Source organism: Stigmatopora argus, chromosome 24, assembly GCF_051989625.1.
Source record: "Stigmatopora argus isolate UIUO_Sarg chromosome 24, RoL_Sarg_1.0, whole genome shotgun sequence".
Lineage (NCBI taxonomy): Eukaryota > Metazoa > Chordata > Actinopteri > Syngnathiformes > Syngnathidae > Stigmatopora > Stigmatopora argus.
The window spans coordinates 3,936,641-3,960,486 of NC_135410.1; the positions used below are offsets into that span (position 1 = coordinate 3,936,641).

Sequence of the window (23,846 nt, forward strand, 5' to 3'; positions counted from 1 at the left end):
TTAGGTGCCAATAACAGTAATAAATTAATAATTAATAAATTGACTGTGATGTTGAAAACCTAAAAGGTGTTTGATAAACACCAGGTAGTCATCTATTTTTTTCTGTTAATTTGGTGTCAATGGGTGAAGTGGTTTTGGAGCTATTGAACAAAACATGTTCTAATGACAGTATTTTTCATTCATTCATCTTCCATACCGCACATCCTCGAAAGGGTTGCGGGTGTTGCTGTAGCCTAACCCAGCTAAAGGAACGTTGGTGCCTGTAAGGTCATTATAGGACATAGTGTAACCAGGTAACACGGGCTAGTGAAGGGTAAAATGACTGTAATGGTACGGACGAAACACGGAACAGAGGTAACGTGGTGGAGACTCAAACGTGGACATGAGATTCAGCCAGAAGACTAGAATACATCAACTTGGTTTCATCAGGCAGATAGGTAGGACAGTACTGAGGTTGTTGTGAAATGTATTAACATGTTTACTGCCATGCTTCTTGAGTAACCAAAAGGGATGTTTCAGTACGAGTTATAAATGCATCCTTGTCATAGCCCTGCATCCTTGTGATAGCCCTGCATCCTTGTCATAGTCCTGCGTCCTTGTCATAGCCCTGCATCCTTGTCATGTCATAGCCCTGCATCATTGTCATGTCATAGCCCTGCATCATTGTCATGTCATAGCCCTGCATCCTTGTCATAGCCCTGCATCATTGTCATAAAGACGTTGTATGTCACGCATTCTTGTTCTAAGAAAAGCTGTTGATGCGGCGGAAAGGGGAGTCGGCGATTGGCAGGCGGAAACAGTCGGAGATTGACCGGAGCCTTACGCCAAATAACTCACTGTCTGTTTCTCTCCGTGCTCCCCTTCTGCAGAAGCGTCAAAATCTCACTCCATCTGTCTTGGTGTGCTTACTTGTCTTCGACCTTGTTGAATGTTCAGTGTGGACCTGACAGTTGTCTTCAGGAAGAAAAGAGAATAGGGAGACCTGGTTATTCAACCAAGATGTGTAGAGAAGAAAACAGATTAGCTTAGAAGATAAGGGAAGGCGAGAGTACAGGAAGATGAGATGTAAGGTAAAAGTAAAAAAAGACAAAGGGCAAACAGGGGGCATTTGATGACCTATATGCCAGGTTGAGCAGAAAAAGGGAGAGAAAAATCTGTACAGGTGCCCATCTTTAGGAAGAAGGCAGATGGTCAGACTTGCTTGCATTAAAAGAAATAAACCTAATAAGTTATACAATGAAGTTATGGTAGAAGGCGGTTGGGGATAGAATTAGGACGGATGTAAGCACATTGAACCACTTTTTGTTTGCCACGATGATGGATAGACTGACAGAGAGGTTGATACAGGAAGCTAAAATATAAGAATGGAGGTCAGCAGCAGTAAATCGGAATACACGTGTAAATGAGAAGATTCCAGGAGAAAAAATGAAGACTAGAGGACTTCAAGTACCTCATTTCAAGAGTGCAGGCAAATGGAGAATGAACTATTCCACAAAGAGCCGCAGTGGGTGCAGGTTTTCGTTCCAACCTATAAGAGGAAAGCTTTAGTATGTTAGAAGTACAATCAGTGGATTGCAATCAGGTCTTCTTGTTTCACCAGAAACCTCTTTGGTTAAACTGTCTCTGTTGGATCAGTTGGAACAAAAACCTGCACCTGCAGCTGCCCTCGAGGAACAGTTTGCCCACCTCTGTTTTAGAGTAATGGCTGGTTATTGGTAGATTTGCAGTGGTCTGATACTCCTTCCATTACAATATTATTTGGTAGCACAGTGCTCTTTGAGATGTTTCAAAATTGGGAAATCTTTTTGTATCCAAACCTGGCTTTAAACTTCTCCACACAGTATCTTGGACACGTCTGGTCTTCATGGTGCTCTCTGAACTTTAAACTGAACCGTGAGACATCACAGAGGGGGTGCATTTATATGGAGACATGAATACACAGGTGGATTCTACTTATCATCATCAGTCAACATTGGATCATTCAGAGATCCACACAGTACTCAATAACTCCCAAGCCATTTGACATATTGACACCAAATTTACAGAAAAGATAGCTATGAAGATTAATGAATGAAAAATACTGTCATTAGAATATATTTTAATCAATAGCTCCAAAACCGTTTCACCCATTGACACCAAATTAACAGAAAAAATAGATGACTACCTTCTGTTTATCGAACACCTTTGAGTTTTTCAACCACACACTCCATTTATTATTTATTCATTTATTACTGTTGTTAGCACCTAATATCTTCAATAGCACCCAAACCATTTGATCTAATGACACCAAATTTACAGAAAAGATAGGTGACTAGGTGGTGTTTATCGAACAGCTTTTAGTTTTTCAATATCACACTCAATCTATTAAGTTTTAATTTATTACTGTCATCAGCACCTAATTTCTTCAAGAGCTCCCAAACTCTTAGATATCTTGAAACCAAATTTACAGGAAAAAAAAGGTGATTACCTTGTGTTCATCGAAGGCTTTTTAGTTTTTCAACATCACACCCCATTTATTAATTATTAATTTATTACTGTTATAAGCACGTAGTATTTTCTTGAATAGCTCCCAAACCCTTTGACGTATCGACACCAAATTTACTGAAAAATAGGTGATTACCTTGTGTTTATCACACACCTTTTAGTTTTTCAATTACACATTCAATTTCTTAATTATCAATTTATTACTGTTATTGGCATCTATCATCTTTAATAGCTCCAAAGCCATTTGACGTATTGACACTAAATTTACATAAAAGATAGGGGATTACCTTGTGTTAAAAGATCACCTTTTAGTTTTTCAACTTCACCCTCAAATTATTAATTATTAATTTATTAATGTTATTAGCATCAAATTTCTTCAATAGATCCCAAGCCATTTGATAGATTGACACCAAATTTATAGAACATATAGGTTATTACCTTCTGTTTATCGAACATCTTTTAGTTTTTCAACATCAAACTTAATTTATTAATTATTAATTTATTACTGTTATTAGCATCTAATATCTTAAATAGCTCCAAAGCCATTTGATGTCTTGACACCAAATTTACAGAAAAGAGGTGATTACAATGTGTTTATCAAACACATTTTGGTTTTTAACAAAATACTCAATTTATTATTTATTATTAATTTATTACTATTATTACCACCTTCAATAGCTCCCGAGCCATGACGTATTGACACCAAAAGTACAGAAACGATAGGTGATTCCAGGAGATTCCTTCTGTTTATCAAAAATCTTTTAGTTTTTCAACAACACACTCCATTCATTAATCATTATTTATTACTGTTATTAGCACCTAATTTCTTCAATATCTCCCAAACCATTTGATGGATTGACACCAAATTTACAGGAAAAAATAGGTGCATAGGTGGTGTTTATCGAACACCTTTTAGTTTTCCAAAGACTCACTCCATTTAATAATTATTAATTTACGGAAAATGAAGCGCGGCTGGCTTGACTACGGAAAGAGAATGTTATTAATTATTTGCTATAAAAAATAGTAATTAGTTTTACAACGACACACCATTTATTAATTACGCTGTGCTGGAACTGCCTGGTGACATCGTTGGGATTTCCTTCAATGTTCAGAAAAAATCAATGACGTAATTTTATTCTGTTTATTTAAAGAGCGACGTTTATTTTATGAATATGGCATCTTTACATTTCATTAAATTGCAATTCGAAAGAGAGGGAGTAGAAATCCACTGCCCGAAGAGCTTGACTGGGATTCGGCGGTGACGTCATCCTCTTCTTTTTTTTTTCGTTCATGCGCGATTCCTTCCTCTTTGCCGTAAAACCTGAAGGAAGAGGGCAACGGAAATTGAAGCCCGGCTGGCTTGACTACGGAAAGAGAAACAGCGGCTCACTTGACTGCAGTCTTACTTAGGCATACTGGTTAATTAAGTCATGTTTTTACATTGCGAGTTGTGAGAGGTAGTCTTTCGGTTGTCGTTACATTAGTTTTTTTCTTTTTCTTTTTTTTTCAGGCCGAATATGGGGCAACCTCAGTGTCTTCCTGGTCCTTGACTATATATATATATTAAAAAGTATTTGATACTGTCAGACTGCCAGCTGAATGTTCAGGGCAGATCATTGTCCGAAGGGTTTATTTGAACTGTCTTGTTGTTGAGGCTAACTAGGTAACCCATTTTTTTTACGATTTGTTTAGTCACTTTTTTATTTAGTGTAAGTTTGAAGTTTGAATGTAAAAATGAGTGGATGGGCTGGGTTTTCAGAAGACGAACTGCGGAGTGTGCAGAAAAAAGGTAACCGCTAAATGTTGCTGATTTGCATGTATTATGTCTTATTGGGTGGACTTGCCGCGAAACAATACGACCGTACACGTCGTTGTTACAGAGTCTGCGATAGCAAGCGTGCGCAAACTACGACCGCCCAACCTGAGTCGGCAGCAGTTGCAACGAGAGATGTCGCTAAGAACTGCTCAGACATTTGCTGGATTCGTGTCCCATGATCTTCAACCTGAGAAACCGCTTAATAAACTCTCACCAAGGGGTGTACATGATTCCACTGCCAAGATGGATATGCAGCATTGTCTTGGCGAGGAAAAAAAGCAAGAAAACTGTAAAGCAGCTATTGTGAAGCAAAATCCTGCAATTAAGGAGCCGGAGAAGCAAAAGATTGAGCTGTTTGTACTTTTGCCCTTGTTTGTTGATATTTGACCCTGTTGTTGTTATGATGATGATGATGATGATGATGATGATGATTACAACTATTATTATTATTATCGTCGTTGTCCTTATTATTATTATTATTCTCATCTTTGTTGTCATTATTATTATTATTGTTTTTATTATTTTATTATTATTGTTTTTATTATTTTATTATTATTGTTTTTATTATTTTATTATTATTGTTTTTATTATTATTATTATCATTTTCATCATCTCATTTTCTGAACCGCTTTATCCTCATTAAGCTCGTGGGGGTGCTGGAGTCAATCCCAGCTGTCTCCGGGCCAGAGGCGGGGGACACCCTGAATCGGTGCCCAGCCGACCGCAGGGCACAAGGAGACGGACAACCATGCACACACACCCATACCTTGGGGCAATTCATTCTACCATGCATCTTTTTGGAATGTGTGAGGAAACCGGAGTACCCAGAGGAAACCCACGCAGGTCCAGGGAGAACATGCAAACTCCACACAGGTGGACATGACCTGGATTTGAACCCAGGACCCCAGAGCTATGAGTCCGACGCACTAACCACTCGTACCACATGTCCGCCCATCATTAACATCATAATCATCATCATTATCATTATCATCATCACTATTACCATTACCACCACCATCACCACCACTATCATGATCATCATGATCATCATTATTATTATTGCTACTGCTACTACTCCACCACTGCTATTATATTGTCTTTGTATTTAAGTTACATTGAAATAAGTTTGGAACACTGCTTACAGTTTCCCCATCTTTGCAGTCATGACAAGACTCGCCTAGAACACCTTAAAAGCGAACAAAAAATAATAGAAGAGAGCAACAAGCGCAAGAAGGCTCTGCTTGCCAAAACTATTGCTGCAAAGTAAGTTTTTTTTTGGTCAGGCACGATGTTGGACACGGTTTCCCAACCGGTCCTCAAGGGCCGCAGTGGGTTCAGGTTCTCATTCCAACCGACGAAGAGGATACGTTTTCACCAATCTAATGTTATTGCTGTCAGGTGCTGCTGGTTTCAGAAGAAATCTCATTGTATAAACTGTGTGTTGGATCAGTTGGAACAAAAACCACCCACTGTGGCCCTTTGTGAAATAATTTGGACACCCCTGAATTCTGTGGTCTTGCTTATGAAGTCAAATGTATAGAATGCAAATGATACACCTTTATCTTGGCGTGTGATTTTAAATACGATTCTGTTGTTATTTTGTAGATCACAACAAACTCAAGCTGAAGCAGTGAAGCTGAAAAGAATACAAATAGAACTGCAAGCCCTTGATGACCAGGTTTCTAATGATATTGGCATTCTTAGAGGAAAGATTGAGCAAGCCAGTTGGGACTACACAACTGCCAGGTACACTGCAGGCAGGGACAAACTGGGAGACATTTTCAGGCCACCCCAGCATTGCCCTCTTGGACGCATGCAGTTTACGCTCACACTCATACAGGGACAAGTTAGTGTTAAAACAGCCTACCGTGCATGTTTTGGAGCTGTGGGAGGTACCAGAGGACCTGGAGAAAACCCACAAATCCCCCTGGAAAACATGCAAAGTCCACACACAGGATGGCCAGAACCCACCGGGTTTTGAATCCTCGATCAAAGAACTGAAACGGACGTGTTAATCACTCTTCATCGGGTCGCCCCCACGAATATGTCATTCATTCTGACAAGCATCGTGGGGAGGTGCTGGAGCTTATCCCAGCCAACTATGGGCATTAGGTGGGGGACACCCTGAATTGGTTACCAGCAGGGCACAAGGAGACGAACCCTCGCACTCATACCTAGGGGCAATTTAGAGTGTTCAACCAGCCTACATGTTGTACACCCCACCCCCAATGAACAAACAAGAATATATATTATTCATTCATTTTCCAAACCGCTTATTCTCACCAGGGTCACGGATTGTAATGTATTGTTTATCAAATACATGCTTAAATACAAACATAGATCTTTCATATATTAATAGTAGAGCTGGGCGATATGACGAAAAGTATCATGATAAAAAAAATATCAATCTTGATTTGTTTCAAATTAGAAACTTCTAACTTCTGTAAATAGGTAAATAAATTACTTTCCTCTTTATTCAAATACGAAAGTAACTCTGTTACCTTACTTTATAAGAAAAGAGAATATGAAATATGATTTTTTTTAAAATACTTTTGTTCTGTTGTACAATAAAGATAAGACAACTCCCTCATCACATTATGAAAAGTAAAGAATAACAAGTGTCTTTATCTTTATACATTTGCCTTCAAACCAAAAGTTGTTCTGCAATATAAAATACATAAAGTAATCAACTGAAGACATCAAAACCATTGGCTTGAAGACTATTTTCAGGCTCACAAAAAGAAACAATGTAAATTTACCTCACATTTACAAAAAATAAAATAAAAAAGTTGGATGAACCATTTTAACCCAAGATAACTTGTTTTATATTTTTGCAACGTTTTCAGAACATTTATGGAGAAACACCTTGATGTCAAGAAAGAAAAATATTACAGGCTGTCCTCAAATGAGGACAGTGGGTTAAGGACATTTTTATTAAGGCTGCTCTTTGTGCACAGTGATTTACGATACATTTAAAAAAAAAAGGAGAGAGAAAGAAAACGCCAGGGAGAATTCATTTGGATTTTTTGGGTGCACAGGTGTCAAACTCTGCGATCAGCTGCCCACCGATTCAGGGTGTTACTCACCTCTGGCCCGAAGTCAGCTGGGATTGCCTCCAGCACACCCCGTGACCCTAATGAGGATAAAGCGGTTCAGAAAGAAGAGATGAGACTATTCCGGGCACAGAAGAACTACAAATGGCTGTCGTCCACAAATGCGCACAGACAAATAATTCCTTTATACTATCAGAAGGGCGGTACCAAAACTGAGCAAGAATGGGATTTTCCACTTCCTTGCAGTAAGCTTCTTTTCTTTTTCTTTCTATGAACCAGCAAATACAAGATAATGACAATATTGCAATTTTTCAAGGACACCGAGCTGCAGGACAGAATTCCACGGAGGAGAAGAGGAAGTTCATGTAGTCTAGATAAGGGCAAAATATACATTTTAATATGAGACCCATTTCACGTTTAATATCTACACTTGATGATATTGTATATATCTATACATAAGATATATATATATAGAGAGCATTTCTAAGTTAAAGTTTATCCCACGAGTGTAACATAATCTGCTAATTCGCAAATCATTATTGGATGCTTTTTTTTCTTCACGAGATGATTACTGAGACATGCTTTACCAAACTATTTTGTGTGTGTAGTTTAACTCGCATTTTTTAACCTTTTTTTAATTGCAGAAAGCGGTACGACAAAGCAGAGACTGAGTATGTCAAGGCAAAGTTAGACTTACACAAGAAAACAGACTTAAAGGAGCAACTGACAGAGCACCTTTATGCTATTATACAGCAAAATGAGCTACACAAATCCATCAAGCTTGAAGAACTGATGCAACAATTGCAGCTTTGTGTCACTGACAAGGAACTAGAAATGCAGAAAGTTGAAGAACACAATGTGGGAAACGTAGAATTGCAAGATGTGAAAGAACATTATGGTGTAATGGAGAGTCATGAGCGAACAGTTCAATGGATGCCCACAGAAAATGGAAGTCAGAAGAAGTTCGATGGAATCACGCTCGAACAAAAAATCAGGATTGAAAAAGAACATGAGCAAGATTGTAAAGCAGAAAAAGAGTTACCAAATATGAAATGATGAATTGTACATGACTTTGTCCATGCCTCAAAGGTGTCATAAACACTACATGTCCTGAAAAGGGCTATATTCACAGTATTTAAATACGTATCTGTCTGCAATCACTGGGGCTAGGCTCCACCATAATCATTGCCTTTGTGAGGATAAGCGGTATGGAAGATGAATGAATGAACAGGTGAATAAATCTTCAGCTGACACATGGATAAATGCATTTTTTAACAATGTTTATAATATGCTGAAATAACGCAGAAGTCAGAGAGTCATTCAATAAATAAAGTGAATTTCTTTTTGGTGTGGAGACTTCTAATACAGATAGCTTTTTTTCTTCAACACAGTCTCCTAGCACTCTCACACACTTCCTTCAGTGTTAAAAAAATTGGACTGATGTGTCAGCCAGTCACTGGCAACACTTTTGACTTTGTCACTTTCAAACTCCCTCTCATGAATTTTTTCAAGGGACCAAACTGGTGAAAGTCTAAAAGGGGCAGACTGTAAGGGAGGATGAGTGAGCAGTTCCCAGCCCACTTCTTTGATGGTCTACACCAGAGGTGTCAAATGTGCGGTCTGCGGACCAGAATTGGCATGCGAGGGGGTCCGATCCAGGCCGCTGGGTTGTTCTGCCTGGCTGGCATTTTGTAGCTCATTCATACTGTACGTACATAATTAAATGCTTTCATTTTCGACATGGTCGCCACAAAACAAGATGTTTGCGTAGCGCCGAGTCGCTCGTTACAACTACCAAAATGTCCCCCATTTTGCCCACTGAAGACCAATATTAGGTTACCCCTGTCAACCAGAATTTAAAGTCTCCCTCCCGGGCCAAATGGTTTAGTTTACTAGCAAAAATTTACTCTGTAACCATGTGTAACATACTTTTAGTTCCAGTATTCCCAGTATTTTACACACAGTTCTCATTAAAATTGTAATTGCATCACTGAGCTTTAAGAGATTTGTGCCTAAAGCGGAAAATCACCAGGTTATTATGCTGTCGCAAGGCCACACTTTCTTATTACTCCATTCACGAGTCCATCCATGCCTTCTTGCTTTTTTTATTTCTAAGTTGTCGAGGCCAGGTATGAGAAGATGAAAGGGAGAGCTGTTGTAATCGATGCGTCTGCAGGGAACATTTCACCCCAGACTGCTACGAAAATTGGCTATCATTGCAGATGACTCGTGTGTCAAGGTTGGAGTTGAAGCCAGTCATTTGGGACCTGAAGTACTATCTATTATTATTACAAGCAGCTGTTGACTTACAACTTGTGTGAGTTAAGTCTTTTTCGACTTTACAAAAATCGGGAGTAGATGCAGGGCCTTTATTTTCCTTTCAGGTGTGCACAAACTCCTATTTCTGACAGGAATGCTCTATTTTTAAACAAGAAGGTGTGTTTCGCGTCACCAACATCACAACATGGATAAACACAACCAGGTCGCTTTTCTGACAGATCTATCAGTACTGAATGTGGCAGTAAGTCGACAACTGCCTGCATTCTCATTACCTACTTGCTATTAGTTTCTAACATAGGCCATGCAGCAACAAATAAATAGATTTTAAAATGATTCTAAAATGCATAGCATAGGAAGGTTCTCTGCTATGCGAGAATCAACATATCCTTACGATGGCTATTCACTTCTCTTTATTACTAATTTTGCCAGGTTTCCTTGGAGACTCAGGGGCAATGTTCCCTCTAATTTTTCGTATGTCTGAGCAGAAAGTCAACCTCCCTGAGCGCACTGAGTACCAGTGTGAGCGACATCATCGGTACTCGGATGATTCGCCAAAAGACGTTTCGCCGACGGACGTTTGACAGACGGGCAGGTCGCCGAATGAATGTTCGGCGGAACGTCCATTCGGCGACCTGTCCGTCTGTCAAACGTCCGTCGGCGAAACGTCTTTAGGCGAATCATCCGGTCACGACATCATCATTGCTCGCTATGGGCACACCAGTATCACACCTGCCACAAGCAGGTGCATGTCAATGTTCCCTCTAATTTTTCATGATAGAACATGCTGTAAAACACGAAAAACATAAGTGGACAGAGCTACTGCCACTGGCTGCCGCTTAAACGGCGCCATCATGGGGAAAGGGTAAAAAAAAAAAAAAAATCCGTTTTTTTTTTTTTTTTTACTGCGCGCCATATGATTGCTGCTGCGCAGAGAAGACGAGAGTAGTGCGCAATTGCGCACGCACGCAGCTTAGAGGGAACACTGCTCAGGGGGCTGATGTAGACATGAAAAGACAATACAGACGCTCCCCTACTTACGAACGCAATTGGTTCCGAGCGATTGTTCATAAGTTGAATTTGTTTGTAAGTTGATTCAGTGCTATATTTTGTATTATAATTTATGTTTAAGGCCGATATAAGTATATTGAAGGTTTATATAAGTGCATTTGTATGTTTAAGGCTTGTATAAGTAACACGCATTGGTTTGTACTGAAAAAAAAACATTTAATAAAATGGAGAGAATATGTACAGTACTGTAGAGAGAGAGATTTATGTATTAGAAACTGGCCAAAAGAAGCGACCTAATGACGATTGCACAGTTTTCTTCTTTTTTTCATCATAAATGATGCGGTAGCACTGTATGGGATCATTCAATTGATTTGCAAACTTTGTGCAACGTTCAATATTTGGGTCCTGCTGCTCGATCTTTCTGTTTATAAATGGTACTGAATGTGCAACGCTCACCACTCTCACGCGCATCAAGCTTCGTTATTATTGCCACTCGTTTCAAATGAAATGGCTTGCCTCTTCCTTGCAACTCCCTCAATAGAAGCCTTTAGCTTTTTACCAACCATATTCAATATTGGATGCATGAGATATTTAATGATACAAATGAAAAAGGTTCTTTGCACACTGGAGATACATTCACGCACTTCCGCATTGCAACGAAGAAGAAGGTAGATGCTGGGTGAGCTGAGCTCTCACAGCGCCAGGCGTCGGTATTAGCGGCGGAAAGAAGTACTACTCCGAAAAAGGCGCGAAATACAAAATTGGACTTGCGAACATTTTTGGACTTAAACGCAATTAGCAGACATGTTCGTATGTACCGTTGTTCGTAAGTTGAATGTTCGTAAGTAGGGGAGCGTCTGTATATGATCATTCTGGTCAAATAACAAGTGCAAACTTTATTCTGGCAGAAATCTCGTGTCTCCCAATAAATCAATCAAATGGCGCCTCGAAAATCCTTAGATTTAACTATCGTGTTTTCAAGGGTAGTAAGAATCAGCACACTCTGCTCTTCTCAGCTTCAGGATGAAGAACCCAAATTTTATTGAACACGCTTGTCCTATATAGCCAGATACAAGCAGGGCGCCTCTGCAATCCTACGTCCTTATTCGGTGAATACACACCCCTTTCCTGGGAAGCTGTTTACAAGATTTGCGGGGGCTTACAGAAGCGAGTTGTACAAATCAATTTCAGGGCATTAGACATCACTTACCGCATACCGGATTCATTTGGGCCTAATTCCACAATACTTCAAACATGCTCAGTGAGGTCGGATGGCCAGCCTTAGTGAACAGCTCTGCCCAGCTGTGAGGCCGACGCGCTAACCACATGCTCCACCGGGCTGCTCCTACTGGTTCAAACATAAAGATATAAATTAAAACTTTTTGCCAAGAATAAACAAGTGGAACACAATCGTGAAGTGGAACAAAATTTGTTGGATATTTTCAACTTTATTAACAAATAAAAACCTGAAAAGTGGGACGTGCAATAAGTTTGTAAATGTCAGAGCATTAATATCTGATATAAAAAAATATCAATAAGTTGCGTATTATTGGCGTGTGTGTACATGTTATTCGTCGCCGGATTCGCTTGCTCAAAAAATTATCAATAAATTGTGTATTATTGCCGTGTGTGTACATGTTATTCGTCGACGGATCCACTCGCTCTCAAAATTATCAATAAATTGAGTATTATTGGCGTGTGTGAACATGTTACTCGTCGCCGGATTCGCTCGCTCTCAAAATTATCAAGTTCTATTACAGGTACAACTGTGGGAAACAGAATTGTCTCTCTTATTTTTATAGAAGAAAACAAAAATAAAAAAACAATACAGGAAGTCATTCATTGTGACTTTTAACCAAGTTATTCAATTTATTCAGTGTTTAGCAATTTTATATGAGCTAACTTGAGTTTCTTCCAGAGATTAATCTGAGTTAAATAAGGCTCAATGAACACCACTTCAAAATAGTACGTTTTTCTCTCCTGGTCATCCTTGGATTTTTCTTTTCCTGGGGATTGAAATGTAAGAAAAAAGACACAATTGAAGGTGATAATTTATTTTCAAATTTACTTTCAACAATAAGAACATATTATTATTCAACGAAAGAAAGCAGTCTTTAAATTGAGAGTGTTGAGCAGCATGTTGTTCTCCAAGTTACACTCCAACAAAGGTCTAGACTAGTGCGTAATCTATTGGGGAAACGAGGATAATGCAGGGCAAAGGGAAATGAATGAGGTCATTGATTTTTACTATAATTTGGACAACGTCGGCGGGCCGGATTAAAAAGCCTAACGGGCCGTAGTTTTAAAAACATGTACACACACGCCAATAATACGCAATTTATTGATAATTTTAAGAGCGAGTGAATCCGGGAGCGAGTGAGCGAATCCGGCGACGAATAACATGTACACACAACAATAATTGGCAATTTATTGATAATTTTGAGAGCGAGCGAATCCGGGACGAATAACATATACACACGCCAATAATACGCAATTTATTGATAATTTTGAGAACGAGCGAATCCGGCGACGAATAACATGTACACACACGCCAATAATATGCAACTTATTGATCATTTTGATATTAGATATTTAGATATTAATGCTGTGACATTTACGAACTCTCTCTCATGATTATAATTTTGAGAGCGAGGATTACCTGGTTGATCGCTTTCAACGGTAAACTCTCTCTCATGATTATAATTTTGAGAGCGAGCGAATCCGTTCGACGAAACGTCCGTTCGACGAAACGTCCGTTCGACGAAACGTCCGTTCAACGAACTGTCCGTTGACCAAACGTCCGTTCAACGAAACGTCCGGGGACCAAGTGTCCGTCGACCAAACGTCCGGGTGCCGTTGGGCGCTCGCTCCACCTCTTCCCCATTGCCAGCCTCATGGACGAAAGTTGTCGCCCCTTGAGCCTGCTGCTCTCATGATGTCCCTCAGTGAATGAAAGCAGGAAGTCTCCTCTGGTTGACTCGACCTGCCGAGCTCATCTCCGGATGGCTCGTCCCGCCGGAAGTCTCTTTCCCGGAGGGCTCCGAGCACTCTTTCACCTGCCTATTCTGCCTGACTACCAGTGTCTATCGCCAATTGTGTGCTAGTGTATACATAAAAGGTGTGACTGTGAATATTAAGGTCTTCAACCGAGTATATTGGGTAAAATGTGACTAATGCACTGTCATGAGTAGTGTGAACCGTAAGATAACGCTATAATGCACCAAAACTCTGATAACGGTTAAATACTGTCATTGCTGAATTTGTATATGTCTGATAGATGTCTCGATATTTAGCTGATATGAAGCGTTTGCCTACTACGTATCGAGTAATATCTGCTTGCTGATCTCACTCAGCAATCTTAGTAGTAAATAGTCACAGGTGCAAATCATTTAGATGTCAGTCTCGTTATACGTCATCTGCCGTCTAGACTATAGGTCGCTTTCCCCATCCTCCAAGTCATCTGAATTTGGAAACAGATCAGGCTGCTCGTATACTAGTTGCGCCAGCTGTGCCTTTGCCACTTTGGTAACCGCAACTGTAGTCATCTGCTTTGCAAGTTTTCATTAGTAGTTTCTTCAGAATGGGTATCACACAACAAAGCAAAAGGCATACAATAGTCAGAACGATTAACACTTTTTCCCATCCTTGCCAAACTAGCACCCCTAATACCCCAGTTTTGAGCTTAGCCAATCGAATGACGACATGTCACGCCCCATATTGTCAGTTACTTGCGTAACTCATTAATTCTAGCCATCGCTTCAGTAAATGTTCTTCACCTAGCGGTATTATTTGGAATGTAAGTACAATACTGACCTCCAATCATATGACAAACTCCTCTTTTTTCAGACAAAATCCAAAATAAAGCCTGAAGATTCTGCAACGTCATCCTAGATGTTTCATGCAACTGTTCACCGAGTGCCCCAAGTATATATCAATAGTATATATCTGTATAGTTAATGAAACGCTGCTGATTATACTATACATAATTGATCCACTCTGTACTTTTATTCAGAGGAACCCTGACTTAATTTCACTTCTAGCTTTGAACTCCTCTGGGATACCACTTGGTTGTCCAATTGAATCTAAATAAACCTGAGTCAGGAACATATGACCTCCTAAACCTATTCTCTCTTGTGGTGTTGAGAAGTTCAGCCACTCCCTTATACAGTACTTTAACAGATGTTTTCATCCTTACCAAGGTTCACAGCCCAATCCAGCGCGGCGGAAGAGCATTCCGTAATATATCATTGCCGCGCATCCAGTAGCTATCGGCTATGGCTGTTTTCTGTACGCCCATGAATCAAAGGTGCGGTATTGTCATTGTTATGTTATGGCACGACTGATCAATTGGACCTGGATTCTCATACCATACCGGCAGTGTTACAAAGGTAGGTGCCATCTCTGCATGTGGGAACCAAGATAAAACCCAAGTTACATTACATTTCACCATTGGATTACCCACATGTACTCCTCGCTGCCCTTCACTCTGAAACCCACCACTTGCAAAACATTCATATTCTGCATTTCTATCAACTTCATATTTTGTGGGAGGGCCCTTAAGTGCCGTTGTGAGCCCATATTCGGTACACACCTTCATGTTAGCACTTGAGGGCAGCAGATTCACCACCTGGTGTGTTTTCTTTGAGCCGTAAATCATTCTACATTGAATAGTGCACAATGGCAATAGGAAATGTCTATTCCCTTGCTTTTCCTGTGTCCACTCTTTCCTCTGTTCTTCCACACGTTTTAAAACTGTTTTTGTCAAGAATCACAATAGGCAGTTTCATTGGGGCCGCCGAACAGGTTATACATTTCTCACTTGTCATTTCTTTAATCGTATAATAAATCCATTTATACCATCCATTTTCCCTTGCTCGTTCCCAACCAATTTCTTCTTCTGGTTCAAAACTTCTTGGCCTAACTTTACTATAAATAGCAATGTCAACATGGTCATTTCCGGTGTCGTCTAAGCTATAGTCATCATATACTGCAGTCGGGTCAGTCGTTAGTGCTGTTACCATCACTGAAGTCACTGCCGAAGTCATTGTCACATTAGACGAATATATTTTGATAGGCACGTTATTTGCCCTTACAGTCGTAGCCACATTATAAGTGCCTGATTGAGAGTCCCGAGTGCATCAGCTTTGAATCGCATAGCATTAATAAACGGAAGTAGCTTATGTACACGCCTCGTTGGCCGCGTTGATAACTGTGGCCCTGTGTGATCATCAAGATCACTTAAAACAGATATCTTGCCTTCCGTTCGATTCCCTTTTGACCTGTCCACTACTAGGCGGAAATCATAATTCATTAACCTCCAATGTGGCTTTACTCTTACAACCACTTCCCACTGGCCGGGTTTCTCCAGTATCAGTATTCTACACTTATGATCCCCAGTCCGAGGGTTTTTGGTATGGTGTAAAGTCTGTTCTACATAAGCGCCGGGTCTCTATTAACACTGCAATCGAATGAATGTTTTCCAAACTTCACACTTGACTTGCCTTAACTTTAACAGTCCACAGTTACACACCCTTCTCCACAACTCTTGTAGGCTGCAGTTTTATCTCATGTTCAACCTTACTGGTGGATCTCTTTACTGTCCCCGTGGGCTGGGTCACTGGTGACCAAACCACCAGTGCCCACAGCACGCAGATCACCATCATCAGGAGTCTTGTAGCTTTTGGAATTTGTGCAAGGATTTACTTTTCCCATTTGTGGACGGCCTGAAGCACTGGTTCAGATGTATCACCTATCCAGTATACCTTTGCCAGTGCTGCCAGAATAATCATTTGAAAATTTTCCCTAGGTTTGTCAACTACTACTCCCTCTGGCATGCAGCAAATATTTACTTTTAGTTTGCACAAGGCATCTCTTCCATACAAATTTACAGGTGTCTGCTCTGATACCAGAACCGGCATTGTGGTTGTTTCTCCTCTCACCGTTAGTTGAACTAGAGCTGTCATTGGTATTATTTGAAGTATTCCTGAGAATCCCACTGTTTTGACAAATTTGCCAGACATCGGAAGGTCTGAAGCGTACTTAGGGCTCATGCAAGTGTAGGTTGCTCCAGTGTCAACCAACAAGTATTTGTTTCCCTGCAATTTGGACTTGTGTCACTGGTTTGTTTTTGGTTAAAGATGTGGCTATTGGCAGCTGCAGGATTCTCTGGGCACACATAATACCATATATTCGGCCCACCCCATGGATTAACTGGACCAGAATATTGTCGTTGCGAGTTGGAACCTTGAACCTGTGAGGGTTGACCGCCATAACCTACCTGGTACCCACCAGGAGCCATCCATAGATTAGACGGGCAATTCTGACAAATGTGACCGGGCTGTCGCATCTTAGAGGAGCCTGAGCAGGACCGCTTTGCTGTTGATTTCTCCTCCTTGCAGCTATCTTTTGGAAAAAAATAAACTAGCTTTTTCTGTGTAAATGGATTAAAATCAAACTATAATGCCGACTGTCTGTTTATATCAAGCTGGATAGTGGGCTGTCAAAACAAAATACATTAAATTCAAATGCTATGGTCAATAAAATTGTGTACTCACAGGGTTAATTAAGCTTTTCCTCAAGCTGGCCCTACAAAAAATATAAACGCACTCTCCTCTTGTGTTTGTAACGCTTCCGGTTCATTCAGCTTCGAGAGGAAGAACCCAAACTTTAATGAACGAGCTTGTCCTATATAACCAGATACAAGCAGGGGGCCTCTGCAATGCTACGTCCTTATTTGGCGAACATGCACCGCTTTCCTGGGAAGGTGTTTACAAGATCCACGGGGAATTACAGAAGCAAATTGTACGAGTCCATTTTAGGGCATTAGACATCACTTACCGCATACCGGATTCATTTGGGTCTAATTCCACAATAAAGACCACCAGGACAGACGTCAAGAGGACCCAGACGCCCACAGACTTCAACCCTAACTGACAACAACCTGACGGCAACTGACAGAAAACAGATGGCAAAAGCTTACCAGCCCCCCATTCCGTGTTAAGGTCGAGGCAAGATTTCAGACACAGACCACAATTAAGAGCCTAGATATCACACTCCATAATTCCCAGTCAAAAAAAGTTAATTGAAAATTGTTATTATCAAATCTTGAATTTTTTTGCAGAAATAGCTGACAGGATTGGCCTCCAGTGAGGAAATGTTGAGACAAGTGCTTGAAAATTAAAGGAGGCATGAGCCTGCCATGCGGCGATGTAGTGAGGCTAATCAGTGTCTTGTATTTTCCTCGACCAATCTGACAGCATTTTATCTCATACTGGTTAAAAAATTGTTGAACCTGAGATGGGTTTTTTTCTGTTTGCCTCTGTAGTTTTCTGTCTTCCGTGTCATGTTCCCTTCCTCCACATGAATGGTGTCAAAGGTTCCTGACGTCATACTTCTGATGGATCCCAGTTCTCACCTCGACCACTGCATAAGTATTTGAACAGAAAAGATACAATCTCACCCCTCCCACGATAAAGCGGCAAGGGATATATTCCGTGTTGCATTATTATAGACGCTACCAGAAGTTCCCAAAAACATAAAAGAGGACCCTGACCTGTTAGAGGAGGAGGACAGTTATTTCACTTGCCATGTAACCCATCATTTAAAACTTTTTATGGATAGGCACCACAAATTGTCAGATGAGGTGAAAGACATGCAAGAATATTTTCAACCTCGGCCACAGTCTGCAGAAGTTCCCATCTTGGGGAAGACTTCCTGTGTGTGGTTCCAGTTTTATCCATCTCTACAACATATTTTCTTGAGTCTGTATCCGTTTTTGCTACTGCAACCAAGATGGCGCCGCTCAAGTGGCAGCCGGTAGCGGTATCTCCGTCCGCTCTTGCTCGTTTTGTGTTTTTGCTGCTTTTCTGTCTTAATGATTTGATTTAATGATTCTTAATGATCCCATATTCTTTTATTTGCTTTGTACTTTGTGCTTTTTACTCAGCCCCACCCATCGCGTGGCTTGGTTTCTTTGTGCCAGTCTACAATGTCGTGTGTCTTGTGTCTGTCTTCCTACTGCCACCAAGAAATTTCCCGAATACAGAAAAAAATAAAGTTCTAACCTAACCTAACCTAAAAAAGAACAGCTCCGTAAGTTGCAATTGACAAAGGGTAGAAAAATAGTCACAGCTATCAACAGGAAGGAAAGAAAAAACAAAAAGGCTGAAATACAGAACCAGATGTGGATGGCACAGGCACTGATGAAAGGTCAAGGCAGGAGTTGTGGGAGGGGCTTCCCCAATGGAGGCAGAGGAAGCGTTCGTCAACCTCCATCACACCCAATGGTATCTATTATGTACCATGCCCCGGCAGATGTAGCAGCAACCAACTGCGGTACCCAGAGAGGCCCAACCTCAAATGGAAAGCTATGGCACGTGACCTGGCACCCTGGCAGCAACCACAGCATCAACAACAACAACTGCTGTGACAAGAACGGTTCTGACTACTAAAAGGAGTGCCCGGGAACTGGGATTGGAGCTAAAGCAGAACCAGAATCATAGACTGAAATTGCCTGACAGGCACTTGAGCATCGGTTTTCCTTAGTAAAACTGTGTGCACAATTGACCTGGAAGGGGAGAGATTTACTCAACATAATGTGAGCCATCATCTTTTGCAGCCTGGATGCATTGATTATTCGGTTCCTGGATGGGACCGCAATGAACTGTCGACGAAGATTGTCTGTTGGATGAAACATGGTGTTACAAGACCTGCCCGAAGCAACAGCTGACATTATTTGGGTCCAACTTTAATTTGACAACATAGAGGGAGGCGGCTCTACTCGGCCTTTCTGCGTTGGAGGCCCTGGATCAACTCCTTTGCCTCCTCCTTACAGCCCTCCGATGGATTGCTTCCGTTTCACACTTTATTTTGACGGACAGTGATTTGGTCGACCAAGAAGCATTTGAACCAATTCAGGGGGAAAGTTGGACACTTAATAGCGCATGCATCTACGTATATAGGCAAGCAAGGGGTGGCGGCTGCCAGAGAACGTACTCAGAAATAGGGTGAATGGCACATGATAAGTCTTAAATTTTATTCTCACATTTCATGTACGCTTGCATTGGGACACAACGCTCGAGAACTCGGGACCATTGTGAAACAATGCAGTTTAGCAACAGATTGCAAAGGACAAATAATGTGTTGTATTCTCCAAGTACTAAATCTTTTCGCATAACATATTAACCCACTTATTACCTATCTATTTATGTCTAAAATGCCTTTCCTATTTCTGCATCCTCACCCCCTTGCTACTGTGACAACGAAATTTCCCGAATACGGGATGAATAAAGTTAGCCAATCCAATCCAATCCAATAAAGTGTACCGCGGTGGATAAGGGAGTTTTACAATGACAATAATATGTCTGTTAACGCAGATGCCTCACTAGCTGAGGAACTGAACCTTTTCTTTGCCCGCTTTGAGACTGACAAATCAGACCCAGTCTCAATACCCCCACCACCACCCTGCAGCAGTACAATGAAGTTTCAGGAACATGAAATGAGACTGGTAATGCGGTCTGTGAACATCAGGAAGGCTGCTGGCCACAACGGAGTACCTGGGAAGGTGCTCAAAGCCTGTGCTGACCAGCTGGCTGGAGTTTTCACAAAAAAATTCAATTGTTCCCTGCAACAATCCATCATTCCATCCTGCCTGAAATCTGTCACCATTATCCCTGTCCCTAAAAAGCCAACCATTGACAGCCTGAATGACTATAGGCCTGTTGCACTCAGGCCTGTGATCATAAAGTGCTTTGAAAAGTTGGTCGCCCGCCATATCAGGAATACAATCCTCCCTCAGTTGACCCTCACCAGTTTGCTTATAGAGCAAACAAGTCCACTGAGGATGCTATTGCCACTGCTCTACACACAGCACTGAGCCACCTAGAGCACCATGGGAATCACGTGAGGATGCTTTTCATTGACTATAGCTCAGCCAACACTATAATACCGGACATTCTGACTGACAAACTCTCACCGTGGACTATCCTTTTCCATCTGCTGCTGGATAAAGAACTTCTTAACCAACCCACCACAAACTGTTAGACTTGGTCCCCACCTCTCTTCCTCCATTACACTGAGCACTGGCTCCCCTTAAGGCTGTGTACTGAGTTCTCTTCTGTACTCCCTGTATACATACGACTGTACACCAACCCACCAGTCTAACTCCATCATCAAATTTGCCGATGACACCACTGTGGTCGGACTCATCTCAGGAGGGGATGAGTCGGCCTACAGAAATGAGGTCAACAAACTGTCTTCATGGTGCTCGGTGAACAATCTCACACTGAACACCACGAAAACTAAAGAAATAATCCTGGACTTTCGCAAACACAGCATAAATCTGGCCCCACTCCTCATAAATGGAATATGTGTAGACAGGGTCCAGTCCTTTAAATTCCTGGGGGTCCACATCACAGATAATCTCTCCTGGGCTACAAACACCACGGCAGTCGTGAAGACAGCCCAGAAACGACTCCATTTCCTCAGGGTACTCAGGAGGAACAACTTGGACACTAAGCTTCTGGTAACCTTCTATAGAGCCACTGTGGAGAGCATCCTGGCATACTGCATTACAGTGCGGTACGCTGGAAGCACGGCAGCAGACAGAAAGGCCAGCAGAGAGTGATTAACACTGCCCAGAAGATCATCGGATGCTTTCTGCCCTCACTGGAAGACATTGCCAGCCCTCGTTACCTCAGCAGAGCCAGGAACATTGTCGGGGACCCATACCTCCCTGGTAACAACCTGTTCCAGTTGCTGCCCTCTGGCAGACGCTACAGGTCTCAAATAGGCTTGAGGACAGTTTTTTCCCCACATCCATCAAGACTCTAAACTGTTGGTAGCACGACACACAATCCCTTCTGTGTAATAACTCCGGGGTGAGGTAACATGAAAAGACGTTGGGCGGTGATCTGCCTCCCACTGGCTGACTGAAGGTAAGTGAAGGAGACAGTGAGAGGTAAGGGATCCGCTCGGGGGATGATGCGATGTGTCCATCACGGCAGAATGCCAACATGCCAACGAGTCTGAAATTATCACTCATTTGGGCCTTTTGCTGGGAAAGTGCACCTTATGGAGAAGCACTGCCAATTTCGTCATATGCATAGATGGGTATGACGACAATTAGGCTTTTGTCGAGTCAATGATGATGACAAAGCCTATGTCCGATTATTATTATTTGGAAAATGCAACGTTGACAACAGAGAGCTTTCGGACTACAAGACGTCGAAAATCTTTTGAGCTCGCTGCTGGACTCCCTGTGGTCCGGGTGGTCTGTCAATGTTGGACCTTGCTCTGCATTGACTCCAATCACATTTGGTGTAGATCCGACTGTTCTTTTTAACGTCCCCCGTTAACCTGAAATAAGGAGGCGGCTGAGAGCATTGCAGATATGGCCGAAAGGTAATGGGAGGCCGAGGTCTTAGAAGGATCAAACTCCCATTTCACACTCCCAATTTGCTAGTATATAAAAAAGGAAAAAAAGCTACTGTCAGGATTTTATTTCATATTATTATACATTTGCTTGCAACAAAGAATCCGCTTGGCCTTACATTAAACTTGCTTTGCTCATCATTATTAGCATCATATTTGCTTACAACGAAGTAAAAGCTTTGCTCCTGATAACCTTGGTTAGTCTAAACAAAGAGGATCCAAAACGCCTTGGACTGTTGGGAGCTGTACCTGTGGCATCTCCCTCCACCACGAATTCTCCACAACACTTCCTGAAGTTTGGCTTTACTATTAAACTCTACTCCCGGAAGACAAAACAAAGAGGAGCCAGAATGCCTTGCAGTGCTGGGAATCTGGTCTGGGAACTGCACCTGCATCCACCACAGATGCACTCCAAGGCTTCTTGACACTTCGGTCCTCTTCTGTCATGTATCAACGCACACCCACAATCAAATGTCTCACTTGTGTTTTTAACCCTCCCCTTAGTGTTGAGACCTCCATGTAACCAGGGCCCTCGAATGTAATAAAAACAACAGATAACACGTGTAAGGTCAGAACGGCATTGGGAAGCTGTCTCAAATGTTGTTCTTGCAATTGAAAATTCCAAAAGACTGTCTTTTCCTCTTTATTTGTGCATGAACCCTGGGAGCCTGACAGCTACACTGTTTAAATTTCCAGATAGCATATTCACAGGGTTTTTATTTTATTTAATTATACATTTGCCTGCAACAAAGTATAAGCTTGGCCTTGCTATTAAAGAACGCTTTGCTCACCGAGTTATGCACACATTATTATTATTATTATTATACTTGCTTGCAATGAAGTATAAGTTTTGTTCAGGAAAGCATTGTTTAGTCTAAACAAAGAGGAGGCAGGATGCCTCGGAGTACTGGGAACTTGTCCTGAGCACTGCACCAGCAGCATCTGCCCTCAACCACGGATGCTCCAAGTGACTTCCTGACCCTCTAGACCTCATCTGTTTTGACAATTCAAGAAGACATGTTTTGGTCACATAGATAAACACACTAGACGTCTCAGTTTTGTTTTCTACTCATCCATTTAGAGTGGTGACATCTATGTAATCAGGGTCACAGAATGTAATAAAGCAACAGAAAAGACGTGTAAGGTCAGAACGGAGCTGGGAAGCTGTGTTCAACAAGGTCAAACACAAGTAGGCACACCCATACGATAGTTCAGTGTCTCTACACGAAGCATAACTTTAACTACTCCAAGCTGGGGAAGTGCTGACAGTAAGATTTTCTGGGAGGTGGACCAAAATTTATGGTCATTAGGAACATCAGTGCACCAGACTGAATCATGTGGTTGGGGTTGCACTGATCTCTTATCTCTTACTGTTATTTTCACTCCCCTGAAAAGGAATGCATCTTGGACCATCTGCACCATCCCACAACGACCTATCCAAGCTACGGGCAAGCTCTAAAACACTATGTCCAAACATCCAATACCCATCATCTTGAGCAAGAGTGCCCATCACACCAGGGAGAGTGTAATAGTCCCTGCATGTGGCACCCAGGGGCACTTCTGTGGCATTGAACCGGGTTTCGTCAGTGGTGTTTCGCGTGTATGTGGTAAGTACCTGACTACAGTACTTCATGGGGACTTCTCCTATCGGCTCAGAGTAGCTCCAGAATTACATGTTGCTAGCGAAACACACAGCCTTAAAATCACGTGGGTATGGGATGTTGTTTAACATAGATCTGTCAAATTATGGCGTAGGAACTTTGTGAAATTTCTAC

The 23,846-nt window shown here is 41.5% G+C and overlaps 1 protein-coding gene and 1 long non-coding RNA gene across 6 annotated transcripts; one reads left to right on the plus strand and one right to left on the minus strand.

Annotated features, from left to right (window-relative positions):
- Positions 1–3,611: 3,611 nt before the first annotated feature.
- LOC144069388 (uncharacterized) lies at positions 3,612–23,839 on the minus strand. 3 transcript variants are annotated; one of them, XR_013298463.1, is made up of 4 exons: positions 17,196–23,839; positions 13,301–17,039; positions 11,852–11,989; positions 3,612–3,805 (listed from the first exon to the last, which is right to left on the minus strand). It is a non-coding gene; the product is annotated as an uncharacterized LOC144069388 (long non-coding RNA). The 3 variants fall into 3 exon arrangements; XR_013298462.1 differs by having other exon boundaries at positions 13,301–17,043; XR_013298461.1 differs by having other exon boundaries at positions 13,301–23,839.
- On the plus strand, positions 3,811–8,716 carry gorab (golgin, rab6-interacting). Of its 3 annotated transcripts, none has more exons than XM_077594766.1 (6): positions 3,811–4,273; positions 4,365–4,653; positions 5,462–5,563; positions 5,906–6,046; positions 7,339–7,598; positions 7,998–8,203. In XM_077594766.1, exons 1-6 carry the CDS (start codon positions 4,219–4,221, stop codon positions 8,042–8,044), a joined length of 894 nt encoding a protein of 297 aa, XP_077450892.1. In that variant the 5' UTR covers positions 3,811–4,218; the 3' UTR covers positions 8,045–8,203. The 3 variants fall into 3 exon arrangements, with proteins under 3 accessions (XP_077450892.1, XP_077450891.1, XP_077450890.1); XM_077594765.1 differs by having other exon boundaries at positions 7,670–8,149; XM_077594764.1 differs by lacking the exon at positions 7,339–7,598 and having other exon boundaries at positions 7,998–8,716.
- Positions 23,840–23,846: the final 7 nt, after the last annotated feature.

Coding starts and splice junctions, on each gene's coding strand:
- gorab (XM_077594764.1), top strand. CDS start 4,219: ATGAGTGGATGGGCTGGGTTTTCAGAAGACGAACTGCGGAGTGTGCAG. Junction 4,654..5,461: donor GAGAAGCAAAAGATTGAGCT/GTTTGTACTTTT, acceptor CCATCTTTGCAG/TCATGACAAGACTCGCCTAG. Junction 5,564..5,905: donor GCCAAAACTATTGCTGCAAA/GTAAGTTTTTTT, acceptor GTTATTTTGTAG/ATCACAACAAACTCAAGCTG.